The 19,379-nt window shown below is 46.1% G+C and overlaps 1 protein-coding gene across 1 annotated transcript in view; it reads right to left on the bottom strand.

Moving 5' to 3' along the window:
- Positions 1-19,379, bottom strand: part of NPEPPS (aminopeptidase puromycin sensitive) — a 95,641-nt gene that overhangs the window by 56,733 nt on the left and 19,529 nt on the right. Inside the window, exon 2 of the mRNA XM_073572477.1 lies at positions 15,502-15,586. Coding sequence (XP_073428578.1) covers positions 15,502-15,586 — 85 coding nt within the window. The remainder of the gene's footprint in view (positions 1-15,501; positions 15,587-19,379) is intronic.

Genomic DNA, 19,379 nt, shown 5'->3' on the forward strand with positions numbered 1-19,379 from the left:
GGCTACTTTAAAACTGTAATTTTTACATTAACAACCTTTTTACACCAGCAGGCTGTCTCGCAGGCTCTCTGCCTCCTGCCTCTCCGCCTCCTAGGCTTCTGTCCTCCAGCGCTTGCTGCGTCCGCCCACTGATGACGTCAGCAAGCGCCGAACACACGTAATGCGTTGCTATGGACTGTGGAGCGTTCCCCCCCGCCCCTTAGGCCCCCGACGGATGATGCAATCATGTCATTCAGTTTGGAACGCGCATCCATAACGGCATGCGTTCTAGCTGAATAGCGCTGCTGCAGACGGTAGCATGACTTCTCAGCGGCTAAACCTATCGGAAATATGTATTTTACGATGGCTTTAGGCGACCCATGTTTTGGTCGTTCGACCCAAGCCGGGGTCGCGACCCACAGGTTGAGAACCACTGCTCTACACAGACCGCTGCTCTACACAGACCATGCACAGCTCTCTATGGTAGTGTATAATATAGTCTAGCATAGTGATGATGGCCTAATAGCTCTAGTAGAAATTAGGTACAGTAACCATACACACTATACTCCCAGCCCCACATCCACAGTCTACTGAAATTGCTATATTCGGCCTTCTAATGTGTATGGCCAAGTTTAGGTTTCATGCACACAACCATATCATCGCTCTGTTTAGGGCTAGAGTTGTGCAGGGCAGTAAAAGACACCCATATACCTTTATACAGAACTTCTAGTGACGTTTTTATTCTCACGAATTCAAGTGGAATACATCAGAAAACAAGATGTGCCACAACATTCCAAAGATGCACCATCAGGGTTGCCAGCAGCACTACAGATGCAGGAACTTCCTTTTCTTTATTTTCCAGCTTGCTCTGCCCCTGCCATTGCCCAATGTCTTTCCTGCACCCAGATAAAATCCCACCTCCCTCTGTCTGTATGCACTGTGACAGACAGAAGAGCAGGAGCAAAATGACAAAGAGCTGTGCACACTTGTAATCTTCTAATCAGTCTGTCTCTCTGCTGCTAGAAAGGGATACGCAATAGACAGTGGTGAGCAAGTTAGACAGAAGAAATAATCGGTTTGCAAACTGCTATATGAGATCAAGCTTTCTCAAAGTAGTAATAATAATTTTATTTCTATAGCGCCGACATATTCCGCAGCACTTTACATTTCAGAGGGGACTTGTACAGACAATAGACATTACAGCATAACAATAATCACATAGATCATAACAGATACCAAGAGGAAAGAGGGCCCTGCTTGCAAGCTTACATTCTATGAGGAAAAGGGGAGACACGAAAGGTGGGTGGTAACAATTGCTTTTATTGTTCGGACCAGCCATAGTGTAAGAATCAGGTGTTCATGTAATGCTGCATGAACCGGTTAACAGCCTAAGGGCTAATAGATGCATAAAGCATGTGGGACCATGATGCGAGGAACCTGAATATGGTAAACATTTTGAATGGGCAACACAGGGATAGTTAGGCTGATACATTGAGGATGTAGGCCAGTCTGAAGAAATGCATTTTTAGGTGACGCTTAAAGCTGTGTGCCCACGTAAGCATTTTTTTCGCGTTTTTAAAGTGTTTTTTCCCCCATGCAAAATTGCTTAAAAAACGCATACATTAAGCATGCCATTCTTATAATGCATTCTGCAATTTTTGGGCACATGATGCGCTTTTTTCCGCATAAAAAAAACGCATCGCGGAAAAAAACGCAGCAAGTTCATTAATTTTGCAGAAAAAAAAAAAATAAATTTCCAACTATACTCAATGAGAATGTGGATCGTCCGGAAAAAAACACGCAAAAAATAAAAATGCAGATTTCCTGGGAAGAAATCTGGCTTTGCTGAGAAAATTTCTGCATACGTGGGCACATAGCCTAAAACTGTGGCTATTGGGGATTAATCAAATTAACCTGGGTAGTGCATTCCAAAAAATTGGCGCAGCACGTGATAAGTCTTGGGAAACGGGAGTGGGAGGTTCTGATTATTGAGGATGGCACGGGTAGGGTGGTAGACTGAGACGAGGTAGGAGATGTAGGGTGGTGCTGAGCCATGGAGTGCTTTGTGGGTGAGGGTAATAAGTTTGTACTGGATTCTGGAGTGGATGGGTAAACAGAGAAATGACTGGCACAAGGTAGAGGCTTCATGTAACAATTGGTGAGGAATATATGATCCTGGCTGCAGCATTCAAGACAGATTGGAGAGGGGAGAGTTTGTTAAGTGGGAGACCAAAGTACAGTGACCATTACATCTAATACTGCTGTAGAGCAGGATAATACATTACAGGGCCACCACCATTACATACTAAATGTCTCTCTCCTCAGCAACCCCTCAGATTTAACTTAATAAAAAGAATAAAATCACAAATGGCTCACAGATGTGACAGCCATCCTTTCAGGAATGGGTTAAACTGTGCCGACATGAAGCCCATAACTGCAAAGAGATCACAGTTTCACCAGAACTTCCTCCACACTATCTTCATACTTGGAATTCTCTCCCATTAGAGCTGTCACACACCATGATGTATCCCTCCCCTGCACTATACAAGGACCTCCCAGGCCACTAACACACCAGATGCCACAACAAGATGTAAACTTCACATTTTATCACATAGGAGTCACCTTCAGGCCAATGAGCCTTCACACATTGCACTATTAATGATGGGATCCTTCTTCTGCTGCAATCCCCTTCTGCTCCTTAAGCACAGTACCATCAAGCTTTCTGAAGTAGCCCTCTTTCCTCCCGAACATTTCAAAACTAATTCATCAGGCGCCGTAGTCACTTGATTCGCTTCCTCTTCACGTGTTCCCCAGAATGACCCTCTGCAAGCTCATCTGTCATTTGCTGTACTGAACCAAAGTCATGTATGTCACGATCAGCCCCGCACACTTCCTTCTGAAACTACTGTACATTAAATGGCTCAGTGGACTTCCCCTATGCAACCAATATTTACAGAAAAAAAATACCCTTTTCTGTAATACTAGGACTTCTTTTAGATCTACAATTAATACTAATAAAAAAACAACTGAAATGGTTTATTCCCACCTTCATAATCCATTCATACTCTACTGGGTCCTTTAAGGACTTTGGTTTATGGACTGATTGGTATAATACACACCTTTTTGCCTTTTTCTGCTCTGTGCAATGCTCGTAATAACATGGGCACCTGTAAAACTAAGCATTACCGGTGCCAAATATGTCATATACTGGAATCAGGTCTCAGTTTGGAAAGTGAGAGTGGGTATCAGTACCAGCTTAATTGCTCATTACTAGACAAAAAAACTGCGCATCACCCATTCCTGGACCTAACAGTTCTACAGAATTATTCAAGTGCCCTCACAGGACCACTGCAGCTTATTTCTAAGGTGCCACAACATCAGCTTTCACAATACAAAGACATAATTAACTGAATGTGGACAAATCTGAACTGATCATCTTTCCCCCATTTCACAGAGCCTCCTTAGGCCTGTTTCACACATCCGTTTTTCCCCATCAGTCAAAATCCGCCGTTTTGCAAAAACAACGTATCCGCCATTTTGCTTGGCGGATCCGTTTTTTTTCCCATCGAGTTGTATTACCGGCGGATATTGACGGATGGCCATCCGTTGGATCCGTTTTTTTGCGGATCTCTCTCTCTCCCTCCCTCTCTTCTCCTTCCCCAGGCAGCGGTTCCTTTAAAATTCTTCCTTTAACGGATCCGTTAAAATAATGGTCAGGTGCCAAACGTTGTGGTCAGTACAGGAACGGATCCGTTATCCGCCATTTTAGTGGATTTTGACTGACCAAAAAAACTGATGAGTGAAACAGGCCTTACCTGACCTATCACAATTGACGACATCACGCTTTCCCCCGTACCGGAGGTCCGCTGCCTCAGAGTAACCCTTGACTCTGCCCTGTCCTTCAAACCGCACAGCCAAGCTCTCTCCACCTCCTGCCGCCTCCAGCTCAAAAATATTTCCAGAATCCGCCCCTTCCTCAACCCTCACTCTACTAAAAAGCTTGTGCATGCCCTCATCATCTCGCGTCTCGACTACTGCAACATCCTTTTCTGTGGCCTCCCTGCTAACACCCTCGCACCTCTCCAGTCCATCCTTAACTCTGCTGCCCGACTAATTAATCTCTCTCCTCGCTACTCCTCCGCTTCTCCCCTCTGCAAATCTCTACACTGGCTTCCATTCCCTCAGCGTATCCAGTTCAAATTACTAATACTGACCTACAAGGCCATCTATAACCTGTCTCCTCCATATGTCTCTGAACTAATCTCCCGATATCTTCCCTCACGTAATCTCCGATCCTCCCAAGACCTCCTTCTCTCCTCCACACTTATTTACTCTTCACCCAACCGCCTCCAAGACTTCTCCCGAATAGCCCCCATCCTCTGGAATTCTTTGCCCCAACACGTCCGGCTATCAACCACACTCGGATCCTTCAGACGGAACCTGAAAACCCATCTCTTCAGGAAAGCCTACAGCCTGCAATGACCCCGCTACCTCCTCACCATTACTGGAGCTACCGCCTCACCATCATTGGAGCTGCTGCAACCCCCCAACCTACTGTCTCCTTCTCCACCATCCTGTAGCATGTAAGCCCGAAAGGTCAGGGTCCTCTCTCCCCTCTATATCAGTCTGTCATTGTTAGTTTGTTTGCTGTAAGTGATATCTGTAATTTGTATGTAACCCCTTCTCATGTACAGCACCATGGAATCAATGGCGCTATATAAATAAATAATAATAATAATTAATGGTCACTTTCCCCAGTTAATGACAGCCCTCTTAATTCTGGCAAGATGATAACCGCGAGTCCATAGAAGTTACAGCTATCGTATATGTTATACATGGTGAATACGCTGCAGATTTTCTGGTATGGGGCAGAAAAATCGTCACAAAATGTCAGGCAAAGTGGGCAAGATTGTACCGAATCCCAACCACACCCCACAGGAAAAAAAAAAAAAAAAAAAAAAAAGGAGCTGTTGGCTGGTTTTAAATCTGAAGCATTTCAATTTATGCTGAAATTCTCCCATGAAATATTTTATGGTATACTATGGGGAATGGCTGATTTGCATTTTTTTTCCAATGCCAATTTGGCATGAGAAAAAATAAATTGCAGCATGCTCTTTGGCTCTGCAAATCGGATCACGTGCAACCACACAAGTCATCCGAGTGCAGTTCGATTTACGTGGACTCAGACAATAGAAAAGATGGATAAAATAAGCTCTGATCAGACTGAGCCGAGCGTCATTAAAATAATCGATCCAATTCTCTTAGGCTGGGAATAGACACATTTGTCTACCTCATGTTATCACCAACCGCATCAATGAGAGACTTTACAGCAAAATATGCGCAGTTTTAAAAGAGGACTTCATGATCATGCAGTTTTGTGGGTAACAACTGCAATTTCCCAGTAAACTACACAGAGATCAAAGGAATTGTTGGTGCATCATAGCGGGTCCAAACATTTAATTGCATCTTATCACCTGCTTGCTTTCCATCTATTTTCACCCATCTCTGGCTCTATGAAGCCACAGCTGTCAATCAAAGAAGAGGAGGATGGAGATAGAGGGACAACAAGCAGATGGGAAGGTGTATTTAAATTTTTAGCCCTGCCAAGGGTGCACAGGCGCTTGCACTTGGCTTGAAAAGTCATTCTGTGCTGACAAATGCCCTGTAACAATCGGGTCAATTTGTGATCAAATCCCACGTTGCCGCAGTTACAGACTGCGTCACTGCTGCTCCTCAGTAATGTGTAACCCCTTAACCCCCAAGGGTGGTTTGCACGTTCATGACCGGGCCATTTTTTACAATTCTGACCACTGTCCCTTTAGGAGGTAATAACACTGGAAAGCGTCTATGGATCCCGGTGATTCTGACATTGTTTTCTCGTGACATACTGTACTTCATGTTAGTGATAAAATTTCATTGAGGTAACTTGCGTATGTGAGAAAAGGGAAGTTTGGCGAAAATTTTGAAAATTAAGCAATTTCCCAACTTTGAATTTTTATGCCCTTAAATCACAGAGATATGGCACTCAAAAAACTTAAGTATCATTTCCCATATGTTTACTTTACATCAGCACAATTTTGGAACCAAAATTTTTTTTTGTTAGGAAGTTATAAGGGTTAAAAGTTCACCAGCGATTTCTCATTTTTACAACACCATTTTATTTTTAGGGACCACATCACATTTGAAGTCACTTTGAGGGGTCTATATGATACCCAAAAGTGACACCATTCTAAAAACTGCACCCCTCAAGGTGCTCAAAACCACATTCAAGAAGTTTATTAACCCTTCAGGAGCTTCACAGGAATTTTTTGAAAGTTTAAAAAAAAAAATTGAACATTTAACTTTTTTTTCCACATAAAAAAAAAATTAATTCAGGTCCAATTTTTTTTATTTTACCAAGGGTAACAGGAGAAATTGGACTGCAAAAGTTATTGTGCAATTTGTCCGGAGTACGCCGATACCTGATATGTAGGGTGGAACCACTGTTTCGGCGCATAGCAGAGCTTGGAAGGGAGGCAGCGCCATTTGACTATTTTGGCTGGAATTGAGATCGCACGCCATGCTTTGAAAGCCTTTGATGTGCCAAAACAGTGGAAACCCCCCATAAATGACACCATTTTGGAAACTAGACCCTCCAAGGAACTTATCTACATGTGTGGTGAGCACTTTGAGCCCCCAAGTGCTTCACAGAAGTTTATAACGCCCAGGCGTGAACATAAAAAAAATCATTTTTTCCACAAACATGATCTTTTAGTCCCCAATTTTTTTATTTTTCCCAGGGTAACAGGAGAAATTGGACCCTAAAAGTTGTTGTCCAATTTGTCTTGAGTACGCAGATATCCCATATGTGGGAGAAAACTACTGTATGGGCACACGTCGGGGCTCGGAAGGGAAGTAGTGACGTTTTGGAATGCAGACTTTGATGGAATGGTCTGTAGGTGTCATGTTGCCTTTGGAGAGCCCCTGATGTGCCTAAACTGTGGAAACCCCCCACAAGTGACCCCATTTTGGAAACTAGACACCCCAAGGAACTTATCTAGATGTGTGGTGAGAACTTTGAACCCCCAAGTGCTTCACAGAAGTTCATACCCCCTGGGCGTGAAAATAAAAACATGGATTTTTGTGAGTACTCACCGTAAAATCCTTTTCTCCGAGATGCTCATTGGGGGACACAGGTACTGAGTGTATGCTACCGCCATCTGGAGGCTGACACTAGGCAAACAACACAAGGTTAGCTCCTCCCCCGCAGTATACACCCTCGCCCTGATTGCGGGAGGAAGCCAGTTTAGTGCAAAAGCAGTAGGAGAACAATAACAATCAGCCTTAATGCAGAAAACAATATGTCTCAGAAGGAAAAACCACCCTGACATTCACAAAAGAAATACACATTAATTAAACAAGAGCCAACTTGGCTAACAGGGTGGGTGCTGTGTCCCCCAATGAGCGTCTCGGAGAAAAGGATTTTATGGTGAGTACTCACAAAAATCCATGTTTCTCCTTTGTCTCATTGGGGGACACAGGTACTGTGGGACGTCCTAAAGCAGTCCCTGGGTGGCAAATTGACTCACCGATCCAAGCTACATGCACCTCTTGTTTAAAGGTGCTCCCCCGCTGCTTGGAGAATCCTTCTACCCAGGTTTGCATCCGCCGAAGTCTGAGTATGGACATTGTAATGTTTAGTAAACATGTGCAGGCTGGACCAGGTTGCTGCTTTGCATACCTGTTCCTCCGAAGCGCCCAAGAGGCGCCCACTGCCCGAGTAGAATGTGCTTTGATCCCTGATGGAACCGGCGCACCTCTGATGCGATAGGCTTCCTGAATTGTTAAACAGATCCATCTGGCTATGGTCGATCTTGAGGCAGCGAGTCCCCTCCTGCGCCCTTCAGGTAGCACAAACAGCGTATCTGTCTGGCGAAAAGGTGCCGTCCACGACACGTACCTCCTGAGTGCTCTCACCAGGTCCAGCGCGTGAAGAGCCTTTTCTACGCGATGCACCGGTGCCGGACAGAACGAGGGCAAAACAATATCCTCATTAATGTGGAATGAGGACACGACTTTCGGCAGAAAGGGGGGAGCTGGTCTAAGCACCACTTTATCCTTGTGGAAAATGAGAAAAGGAGCTCTGCAAGACAGCGCCACAAACTCTGGAACTCGCCTAATGGAGGTAATGGCTACCAAAAATACCACCTTCCAAGAGAGGAACGATAAGGAAATATCCTGTAGCGACTCAAAAGGCGCTTCCTGCAGAACACTGAGAACCAGGTTAAGGTCCCAGGTGTCCATCGGCACCTTATAGGAAGGTACTAGATGAGAGACTCCCTGGATGAAAGTCTTTACCTGTATATTAGTAGCAATCTTTCGCTGGAAAAGGATGGACAACGCCGATATCTGTCTCCTAAGGGAGCTCGGGGCCAGCCCTGAGTCTAGGCCTGATTGAAGAAATGCCAAGATGTTGGGAATAGAGAATGTCAGGGGCGAACAACCCCGCTCTCTGCACCAAGTGAAGAAAACTTCCCAGGTGTGGTGGTAGATTTTCACCAAGGTCGGTTTCCTGGCGCTAACCATTGTAGCGACCACCTCACACTCAAACCCTGCTTGAGTTAGAATCCAAGATTCAACGGCCATGCCGTCAAACACAGGGCCCCTGAGTTTGGGTGGAAGATCGGGCCCTGGTGCAGTAGATCTGGGCGCTCTGGCAGTCGCCATTTTTCCGACTGTATCCGAATGGGCCGTCCTGCTAGGAGGTGCTGAAAATGCTTTCCAACAAGTTATCGGGAGACGAGCTTCCTGTTGTGACCACTGGCCCTGGGCCGTGTGATGGCGAAAAACTGCTCCCCAGCCGGGGAGACTGGCGTCGGTCGTGACCACTAGCCAGTGGTCTGGGGGAAACGGCTTCCCCTGAAGGGAGGATCTGGTCGTCAACCACTCTAGTGATTGCCAGACCTAAGAGGACAGCCGGCACCGCTGATCGAGGGTGAACGGGTTATTGTCCCATGCTGACAAGAGAGCGTGCTGTAGGGGTCGAAGATGAAATTGGGCAAACGGAATTGCTTCCATTGCTGCCACCATCTTCCCTAGTATCCTCATCCCAAACCGAATGGTGTGAGGGACTGGCTGCTGGAGATTCTGGACTCCTTGCCGGAGCGCTAGGGCTTTATTTCGAGGGAGAATTACCAACCCTCGGGAGGTATCGAAGATCATTCCCAGAAAAGCAATCCTCCGAGCTGGGACCAGAGATGATTTCTTCCTGTTGACCAACCAACCTAAGCGGGAGAGTGTATCCAGCGTAATGCTGACATTCTCCTTGCATGCCCGAAATGAGGGACCCTTCACCAAGAGGACGTCTAAGTATGGCAAGACGACTATGCCCCGCGAGTGTAAGATGGCCAATACGACTGCCATCACCTTTGTGAACACTCTGGGGGTGGTGGCTATCCCGAATGGGAGTGCTGCAAATTGAAAGTGTCGACCATTGATGGTAAACCGAAGAAACTTTTGTTGCGAGGGAAAAATGGGAACGTGCAGGGGATCGAGGCCAAGTACTCTCCCTGCTCCATGGCTGATATAACTGAGCGGAGAGATTCCATCCTGAAATGTTTGACCCTGATGAACCTGTTTAGGAGCTTCAGGTCCAAAATCGGCCTGACTGTCCCCCGTCCTTTTTGGGGACTGCAAACAGACTGGAATAAAAACCCTGAGCTTTCTCGTGCTCTGGTACGGGAACAATGACTCCGTTGTTTTGGAGTGAATTGATGGCCCCTAGCAGCGCCTTTGCCCGGGGCTTCACCTTGGGAAGTCGGGAGAGAAAAAAACCGTGTTGGAGGGTACCTGATAAGCTCTATTTTGTACCCTGAAGTCACCAGTTCCGCCACCCATAAGTCGTGTGCTACCTCGGCCCAGATATGACGAAAAAAGAGCAGGCGGCCCCCCACCTTGCTGATGTCGCCTACCTAGGAGGCTAGGAGTCATTTGGCTGAGGGTCTCTGGGCCCTGGCTCCTCTCGACCTGGGCTGGTGAGCGCGCATCCTTCCCACCGGAATGGGTCTATATGAAACCTGTCGCTCCCTATCCTGGTTGGAGCGAGGTGGGCCGGCCGAACTGGCTGCTGCCATCCATCCGGTGTTGCGAAAAGCTCGAAAACGTGTCGGGATCTGGTGAAAAGGCTGTTTCACCTTTTGCTGCGGGAGGAAGCAGCTTTTTCCTCCTGTCGCATCAGAGATGAGCTGATCCAGCTTTTCCCCAAACAGGCGGCCTCCCTGATATGGCAAGGAAGTCAAGGACTTCTTGGAAATTGAATCGGCTCGCCAAGTCCTCAACCAGAGGGCTCTCCTAATGGCTACCGCGTTAGCCGCTGCAAATGCCGCACGATTAGCCGCATCCAAAAAAGCATTAAGTAGTCTCCAGCCATAGCAATATGACTTGCGACCTCAGACACCTCAGCAGGTAGGCCTCTATCCAAGGCCTTATTCAAAGACTCTGACCATGACATCATGGCTTTGGCTACCCACGTCGCCGCGAACGAGGGGGCGAGCGCCGACCCCGATGCCTCAAAAACTGATCGAGCCGATCCGCGGAGTCCTTAATGGACGAACCGCTAGGCACCAACAACAAAGACTTCGAGGCCAGGCGCGATACTGGCGGGTCCACCACTGGGGATTCTGCCCATTTCTTACAGAGTTCCGGGGCAAATGGGTATCTTGCCTCTATAGTCTCCTGGCCCGAGAAGCGCCTATCTGGGCGTTGTCTGTGGCGCTGCACTATGTCCTCAAATTCTGGGTGAGTGCCAAACACTATGTGGTTGCCTGGCCCGCTTAAAGGCTACCTTATGGCCCACGGCCAAGGTAGCACTATCTTTAGTTCCCAGGGTCTGATTTGACAGCTTCAATGAGGCTGTCCACTGTCTCCCGACACCCCGAGGTATCTAGATCAAGTGGCTTGTCTGAGTCACGATCCAAACTCTGCTCGCTCGCTGGTGAAGGGGAGCGTGACACTGAACTCCCCCGATGCCGCGGCACCAGATAGACCGGGAGACCTCGTGCGGGTTCGTTTCCTTCGCCCCTGTCTGGCATGGGAGCGGCCCCTGCAGGCCGAAGGTTCCTGTGAGGTGGAGGACCCCTCCCAGATAAGCGAGTCACTATCCTTGCCCCCCTTTGGGGCGTGAAGGGACTCGATCGCCTTTGTAAGCGAAGCCATAGACTGGGACAATGATAGTGCCCATTCCGGAGGATTCAGCTCTCTGGATTCAGTCGCCGGGGGAGGCTTCTGGGCACGTTCGGAGTCGCAGGCCTCAAACAATTTGGCGTCCTGCGCTCGTGGAAACGGAGCCCTACAAGAAGTGCATGCAGCGTAGAGAAAAGTGTGCGTCTTCCCTTTCCTGGCCATATCGTGCCTGCCAGGCGTGTGTGTGTATAATATATATACATACACACATATATCTATATATATATATCTATATATATATATATATATCTATATATCTATCTATCTATACACACACACACACACACACATACATACATACATACATACATACATACATACATACATATATATATATATATATATATATTATACACACACATTTTTTAACTTCAATGAGAGGGAGGGGTGGGGGAGGAGGGGCCCCCTTGGTGTTTAGAGGCCTCCGCAGCGAAGCTGCACTCACCTGACCTGCATCCCCCGACTGCGCGCCGCAGCCCCGACCTCCTCTGAGCCTCCGTGGGGCAAGCCGACCTCTTCCCTGGTCGCGGTCTACCCCGCACTGAAGCCGGGGCCTGGATTTATCCGGCGCCCGCCCAGGCTCCAAGGAGCGGGCCGCCGGAAGTGACGCCACGCACCGAGGGCGGTACTTCCGCCGCGGCCTAACACTGACCAAGGCCGGGGGCTAAATTTTTCACCACCGCCGGCGGCGAACGCGCGCGTCGCGGCGGTGATGACGGCGAAAGCGCCACTACTCCTGGCCCCACTATGGAATCGAGGAGGGCCTCAGGGGAACACACACCGCTGCTGCCCAGGAGCCCCCCGTATGACCTGTACCTTCAAGTCCACTTCATTCAGACGACTCCAGGTAGGCCCTTCAGGGATCACGACCAACCAAAACAGGGAGCGGTGGTGTGGGGATCCTGGACGGTGCAGGCACCCTAACTCCGTCCAGCATCAGCCAATGAGAGGGACTGTCCGCCTCCTTGCAGCACCTCCGTCTTGCGTTGGTGGAGCAGTGGGGGCAGCTCGTACCGTCTTGTGCCTCTGAATAGCCCATGGTTTCTCTACCTAGGGGTGATCAGGGCTAGGTCCGGCATCATGTCCCACGTCGCGCGAAAGGATACACGGAGGGACACTCGCACGTGCTCGCCCGTTGTTGGTTTGGGGAAATCGGACCCTTTCAATAGGATCCGCTGCACCTGTCTGATCTTCTTAGAAAAAATAAAGAAAAGAAAAAAGCAAACTAAAATAACAAATTCTGGGGAAATTGCCCAGATTTGTCCCACGGTGCGGGAAAGGATACGTGAAGACGATACTCGACACGTGCTCGCCCGTTCATGGTTTGGGGAAATCGGACCCTTTCAATAGGATCCGTTGCCCCTGGCTAATCTTCATGGAAAAAAAAGTCTGGAGAAAAAAGACCAGAAGTGTGCCTCCATAGACACTAAGCAAAAAACTGGCTTCCGCCAGCAATCAGGGCGAGGGTGTATACGGCGGGGGAGGAGCTAACCTTATGTTTGCCTAGTGTCAGCCTCCAGATGGCGGTATCATACACCCACAGTACCTGTGTCCCCCAATGAGACGAAGGAGAAAAATCATTTTTTCCACAAACATCTTTTATTTTAATCTCTTTATTGTTTTCAGAAAAGACAATAATATATCAACATATAAAACATTAAAGAACTAGAATCAGTAGTGTTTGAACATGTTGAACATATCAGTCCGCACTAACAATCTCAAACTGACTCAATAATACTCCAACAACTATACATCTGATGTCAGAATGCACATTATAAGCATCAATGTTAAAGACCCCTAAAGGATCCATGCTACTATAAAACCAATAACAAAATAAAAAAGACGATATGGACAAGGAAATGAAAAAAAATGGAGGGATAGCAAACATGTACATGAAAGAGAAAAAAGAATGGAGGGGGGGGGAGGAAGAGAGAAGGACAGGGGAAAGGAAAGGGATGGGAAGGTATAGGGAAAGAAAGTATACGTTCAACACTGCTCTCTAAGCAATCCCCAGCGCCAATCCGGATCCACCCCACCGGACCTTAGGCCCATTACTCAAACAGTATTTTCTCCTGCGCATAACACGCAGTTACCATTATGTGTGTGAATAAGAAACTCGTTTCCCTGCCTTTGGAGGGTATAGTTAACCCCAACTCTCTTTCCCATAAATGTTGATAATTCAACTTCTCTGAGGAATTTTCCCCAGCCAAGTAACTGTAAAGCATGGACACCTTATGATCAGGGGGAGATTCCTGCATAAACAACGTCTCGAAAGGAGAGAGTACATAATGTGATAGAGGCGCCGACCCCTGAGGAGACAAAAATGACTGCAACTGTAGGTATTCCATCCACAACAATCTCCCGGGGGGTGACCTATCCTGCAATGTAGTAAAAGCCGGTAATTTACCGTCCTCCATCACCTGTGCAAGACGGGTATCCTCCACCGCCCTCCAGCCCAAGAAAGATCCACGCATATATCCAGCAGGGAAAGATGGGTTAAAAAAAGTGAAGTGAGGGGACTGATTGTATTGGGGAAACAGTGTTTTTTCCTGATTGCATTCCAGACTTTAAGTGTACCCTTAGTCATCTCCATCAAACCCTCCATCGCCAGGGCATCAGAGGCAGCAAGCCAAGGAAGATGTTTCAGCGGCACCCCCACCCCTTCCTGTTCGATATTAACCCATTGCTTTGGCGAATATTGAAAATGCCAATCGACAAGATGTCCCAGTGCTGAAGCCTGAAAATATTTTTTAAAATCTGGAAATCCAGCTTCCCCAGCTATTTTAGGGCAGCTCAAAATCTGCATACCCATCCTAGGTCTGAGTCACAAACATGATCTTTTGGTCCCCAATTTTTTTATTTTCCCAAGGGTAACAGGAGAAATTGGACCCAAAAGTTGTTGGGGAATTTGTCCTGAGTAGGCGGATACCCCATATATGGGGGGTAAACCACTGTTTGGGCGCAGGGCAGTGCTTGGAAGGGAAGGAGCACCGTTTGACTTCAACGCAGAATTGGCTGGGACTGAGATCAGACACCATGTTGCGTTTGGAGAGCACCTGATGTGCCTAAACAGTGGAAACCCCCCCCAATTCTAACTTCAACCCTAACCCCAACACACCCCTAACCCTAATCTCAGCCCTAGCCCTAATGGGAAAATGGAAATAAATACATTTTTTTTTAATTTATTATTTTTCCCCTAACTAAAGGGGTGATAAAGGGGAGTTTGATTTACTATTTACGGCGGGTTTTTATGTTTGGCAGCTGTCATACGCTAAGACGCTTTATTGTAAAAATACTAAATAGTTTTCCATATTTTGACCCACCAAGGTATGCGAGGTATTATTTTTTGCGGGACGAGTTGACGTTTTTATTGGTACCATTTTTGGGCACGTGACATTTTTTGATCACTTTTTATTCCGATTTTTGGGACACAGAATGAACAAAAACCAGCGTTTCATGAATTTCTTTTGGGGGGTGCGTTTACACCGTTCCGCGTGTGGTAAAATTGATAAAGCGGTTTTATTCTTCGGGTCAGTGCGATTACAACGATACCTCATTTATGTCATTTTTTTTTATGTTTTGGCGCTTTTTATGCAATGAAAACAATTTTATATAAAAAAATAATTTTTGCACCACTTTATTCTGCGAGCTACAACTTTTATATTTTTTTCGCTGATGATGCTGTGTGGCAGCTCGTTTCTTGCGGAACAAGATGACGCTTTCAGCAGTACGATAATTATTTACATTCGTCTTTTTGATCGCGCGTTATTGCACTTTTTGTTCGGTGGTATGATAAAGCATTATTTTTTGCTTTGTTTTTTTGTTTTGTTTTTTATTTTTTAAGGGGTTCACTAAAGGGGTTAACTAGTGGCGCTCCCCCCAGGGGAAAACTGCTGATCGCGATGACGTACTATCCCATCCCCGGTCATAGGGGCCCGGGTACCGTGGACGGGATAGTATGTCAGATGTCAGAAAGGGGTTAATACGACTAAACTAGTAACAACTAACACTCAGAACCATTAGGTTAGAGAATCCTTAAAGATGTTGACCGATCACAACACATTACATGAGAACAGCTCATCAATATCCTATCGGTAGTGGTCCAACACCCAGCACTACCAACAATCAGCTATATTCTCCAACAGCAGCATTTACATTCAAGATATATAAGTACTGTACATCAGATGGCCGCTGGAGAAACATAACAGCTGATCTGTAGGGGTGCCGGGTGTGGGATCCACAATGATCTGATAGAGAGGTCATCTATGTGTTGGAATCGGATAAACCCTTTCAGTAACTTACCTTCATCTCCTTCTGGGGCATATGAAGCCGTGATGATGTCAATGTCCGCACAGTTCATAACAATCTGATTTGTGGCATTCTTAACCTGCACAGAAAAATACACATACTATTAATTACTACAAGGTTCTGTGTGTGGGCAATAAATTCACTGCAGGTTAAACACGTCTCAGTGGCATATCTGCCTATACATGCACAGGGACCTTCCCAGCCTGCAGATTTCCCATCAGTGCTAGAGGAAAACTACGATCCCACATATGGATCAGTAATGGAGCATCTCGCTTCACCCAGATTGAGTAACCCATGCTTTAAAAGACATTAGTGCAGCAAAGGTGATTTTTTTTTTCATGAAAAATATAGCAGTAGCACTTGTTGATCCAGTGCCCAAGGTGGTGCCTGCCTTACAATGCTATAGCATGAACAACAGGGCGAGCTTTCCACTCTATTCTGGTCATTAGAGGGCTGGGTAAAAGAGCTATCATCTTCATGATGAAGTGCCTAGTCTGACTAGGAAGCAGAGTTCAAAGGAGACAAGCAATTGATCTAGCGGATTTGCTCTGGCTTCAGAGGGCAGGCACGGCCAGCATGTCATACATTAATTAGATTCAGTCACAGAGACTAGGCCGTCATTAAGGAAATTTCCAGGCAGCTACAGGACTCTGCACACAACACCCACAGCAAGGTCTGGACCTTTCTGGGAAAAGTTCACTCAATAACCTGAATGTGTGCAGCAATAAGATGATGACTTCCACCAAAGGTTAATTAACATTTCTTGGCAAAAACATCATTTCCATTTTTGTCTCTTTTCAGTGGATTTTGACCACTAAATTGATCTACAACATTGGTCTGATATGCCAAAAAAGTTTCCTGGTGCACCATTGACAATGTGTGACTACGAGAATGGTATGGGATCCATTCGGGTTTCGGCAAGAGATATGAGATAAAAGAATGGCTAAAATGACAGATGTGCCCTAACAGGTAGAGTGACTATAAAATAATATTCAAGATATCCAAACTTACAGATATATTGGCAAGCGGGATGAGCGGCTTCATACTGCCATCTAGTTTGTGAATAGAACCAGAAGAGTGGCACCTGAAGGAGATTAATCTACCTGTCCGAAAAATGTCCTTTTGTTGGCTATTTACACTGACAGATACTTTGCTCATAACGAACACTAACTGACGATACAGGGTCACACGGAGCTCATTTCCATTCTGCACATATTGGGTTTATATACAGTCAGTCACTCCCCACAGCTTCCATTATTGTCCCTATTTACAGAAGAGCTGTGCAATCCCTGCACAGGCTTACACTGGGCAATGATGCATAGCCATTCAGGCAATAATGGAACCTTGTGAATGGGTTTTCAGCCTGTACAAGGCTGCTTTCACATGGACCGTGTACGGTTCGGATCACCAGGCCTAACCACTGCATCAGGTTTTCAGTCGCATGGACGTATGAAACCATTCTAGTAGGTAAATCCACCACATCATTCATTGGCAAGTTACTCTCTGCAGAAAAAAAAAAAAGTTTAAAAAAAAAAAAATTTAGTTGCCAACATGCCCATGCAGAGAGAACTAGCACAAGCAGTTTGTTTTTCTTCATGGTGGGATCACAGCACGTACAGATCGAGAGAAGTCCCCTAGGAGCAACGTCATTCAACAGTACATGGGCTGTATAAGTGATAAATCTACAGAAGCCATGGAAGGTCTGTATATGACATTAGTATACAGAACTGGGATCCATCATCAAAGAGGATTAATGGATATACATTTACAAAGATCTTTGTCAGGGCATACATAACAGTGAGAAAGGTCTAGGGGTAAAATCTGATGACTGACTCCCTTCTTATAGTGGCATTACCTGTATGTTTGGTGTTCACTAAACCCATGTGTCATATACTTCCCCCAGGTCCATCAGCGGACATGGCACTGTAGCTTTCATTATGTGTTTATATGGCCAGTTAAGTGCCAATATACCAAAGATACCAGCTGGCTGAGCACTGGCATTCCTCTTCCCTTCCTCATATCCATTTTCATGCTCAAATTGGCCAAATGGGCATGTGTTCACAATAGGAAATAAACCACTGCCAGAAAATTCTGGCACTGAAAACAAAGAATGGACACATTGAAATTCAGAGGACCTGTCACAAGTTCAAGAGTGGCCAGTTTTTGCTCCTTTATACACGATGCTTTCCAGAAAATTATGTCTTTTTTTTGTTTGGTTGTTTTTTAATCTGACATCCAGTTCCAGAGAGGTTTTATTTTTAATTTAGTGCTGCTTTTACGGTCCATACAAAAGGGCGGTGCTCAGAGAATAATTATGCAAATCAGCCTAAAGACACACACCCTAGTAAATAGTATAAAAATGCCAATCTCTCTGGAACTGTATGGTGAATTTAACAAAACAAATAAGGAATACTCAGGGGAGCAGCAAGAATAAAAGAAGAGCGACAACTTTTCCCCTGGTGACAGGTTCTTTTTTTAGGTGCATAATACAAGTAAGGCCGGGATCACATTACCATGTGTGATGCGAGAAACTCGCACGAGTCTCTTGCATCAACAACCAGCGCTGCCGCCGGCACTCAGGATCGGAGCTGCTGCTGCATGTATTTCTATGCAGCCGCAGCTCCGGTCCTGAGCGCCGGGTGTTGATGCGAGAGACTCGTGCGAGTTTCTCGCATCACACACGGCAGTGTGATCCCGGCCTAATGCCAATATCAGCAGGAACCATCTCAGACTCTTAGGGTATGTTCCCACGGTCAGTAAACGTTGCGGGTTGGTTGCTCCGTACCTCCACAGCGTCAAACCCACAGATGTTACAGCATAGTGGATGGGATTTCATGAAATCCAATCTCCACTATTGCATGCACAGATGCCTCCGGCATTCCTGCGGAGACGGAAGTATAGCGCGTCTTTCCAGACCACAGCATGTCAATTTATGTAGTGGAGACGCTCCTTCTCCGCTACATAATTTACTCATTCACTATCATAAGATGTGGTAAAACCGCATTATCTTCTTAGTCACATGTGTATAATGCCACCGTTCAGCCAAAGGCAACCAAATGTAGCAGGGCTGGATACGTCGTGTGACAATATGTATATCTTCTCAGCGGACAGGTATGGTATATTGTTGCTTTTTTATTTTATTTATTTTACAGGAGAATGAGGGTGTCGGCGGAATAGGCGATGCAGTAAGTATGGTTTAATTAAGATCTATTAAAGGAGTCTGTCATTATTTCAAGTAAAAGACTTTATTTTTGGCTGTGTCTTTATTTACCATGTAACTATAGGATTATTAATGGATGGGTGTCTTATAGATGCTTCTCCATTACTAAGCCGTGGGCTTGATGCCACCAGACAATAGAAAGGTGACATCAACCCCACAAATATTACCCCACTTGCCATCGCTACAGGGCAACTGGGAAGAGCCGGGTAAAGTGCCAGCAGTTGTGAGGCTGCTGCGGGCTTCTATTTTTAGGCTGGTGAGGGCCAAAATCCATGGGCCTCGCCATCCTGAGAATACGAGGCCGCAGCTGTCTGCTTTTTCCTAGGCTGGTTAACAAATAGGGGGACCCTGTTTTTTTGGAGGGGATCCCACCATTTTTGCTAACCATGCAAGGTAAGCAGACTGCTGCGGCCTGATATTATCAGGCTGGTAAGGTTCATGGATATTGGATCCTTACCAGCCTGAAATACCAGTCCCAGTAGTATGCTTTACTCTGGCTGGTTAACAAATATCGGGGGACCCTACGCTATTTTTTTAAAAATTTATTTATTAAAAAGGAGGGGACCTCTCGTTGTGCTTTATAATAATAATAATCTTTTGATTTTTTTTTTTATATAGCCCTAACATATTCCGCAGCGCTTTACAGTTTGCA

The sequence above is a fragment of the Dendrobates tinctorius genome, unplaced genomic scaffold, assembly GCF_039654945.1.
Source record: "Dendrobates tinctorius isolate UK_male_01 unplaced genomic scaffold, ASM3965494v1 ptg000032l, whole genome shotgun sequence".
Classification (NCBI taxonomy): Eukaryota; Metazoa; Chordata; class Amphibia; order Anura; family Dendrobatidae; genus Dendrobates; species Dendrobates tinctorius.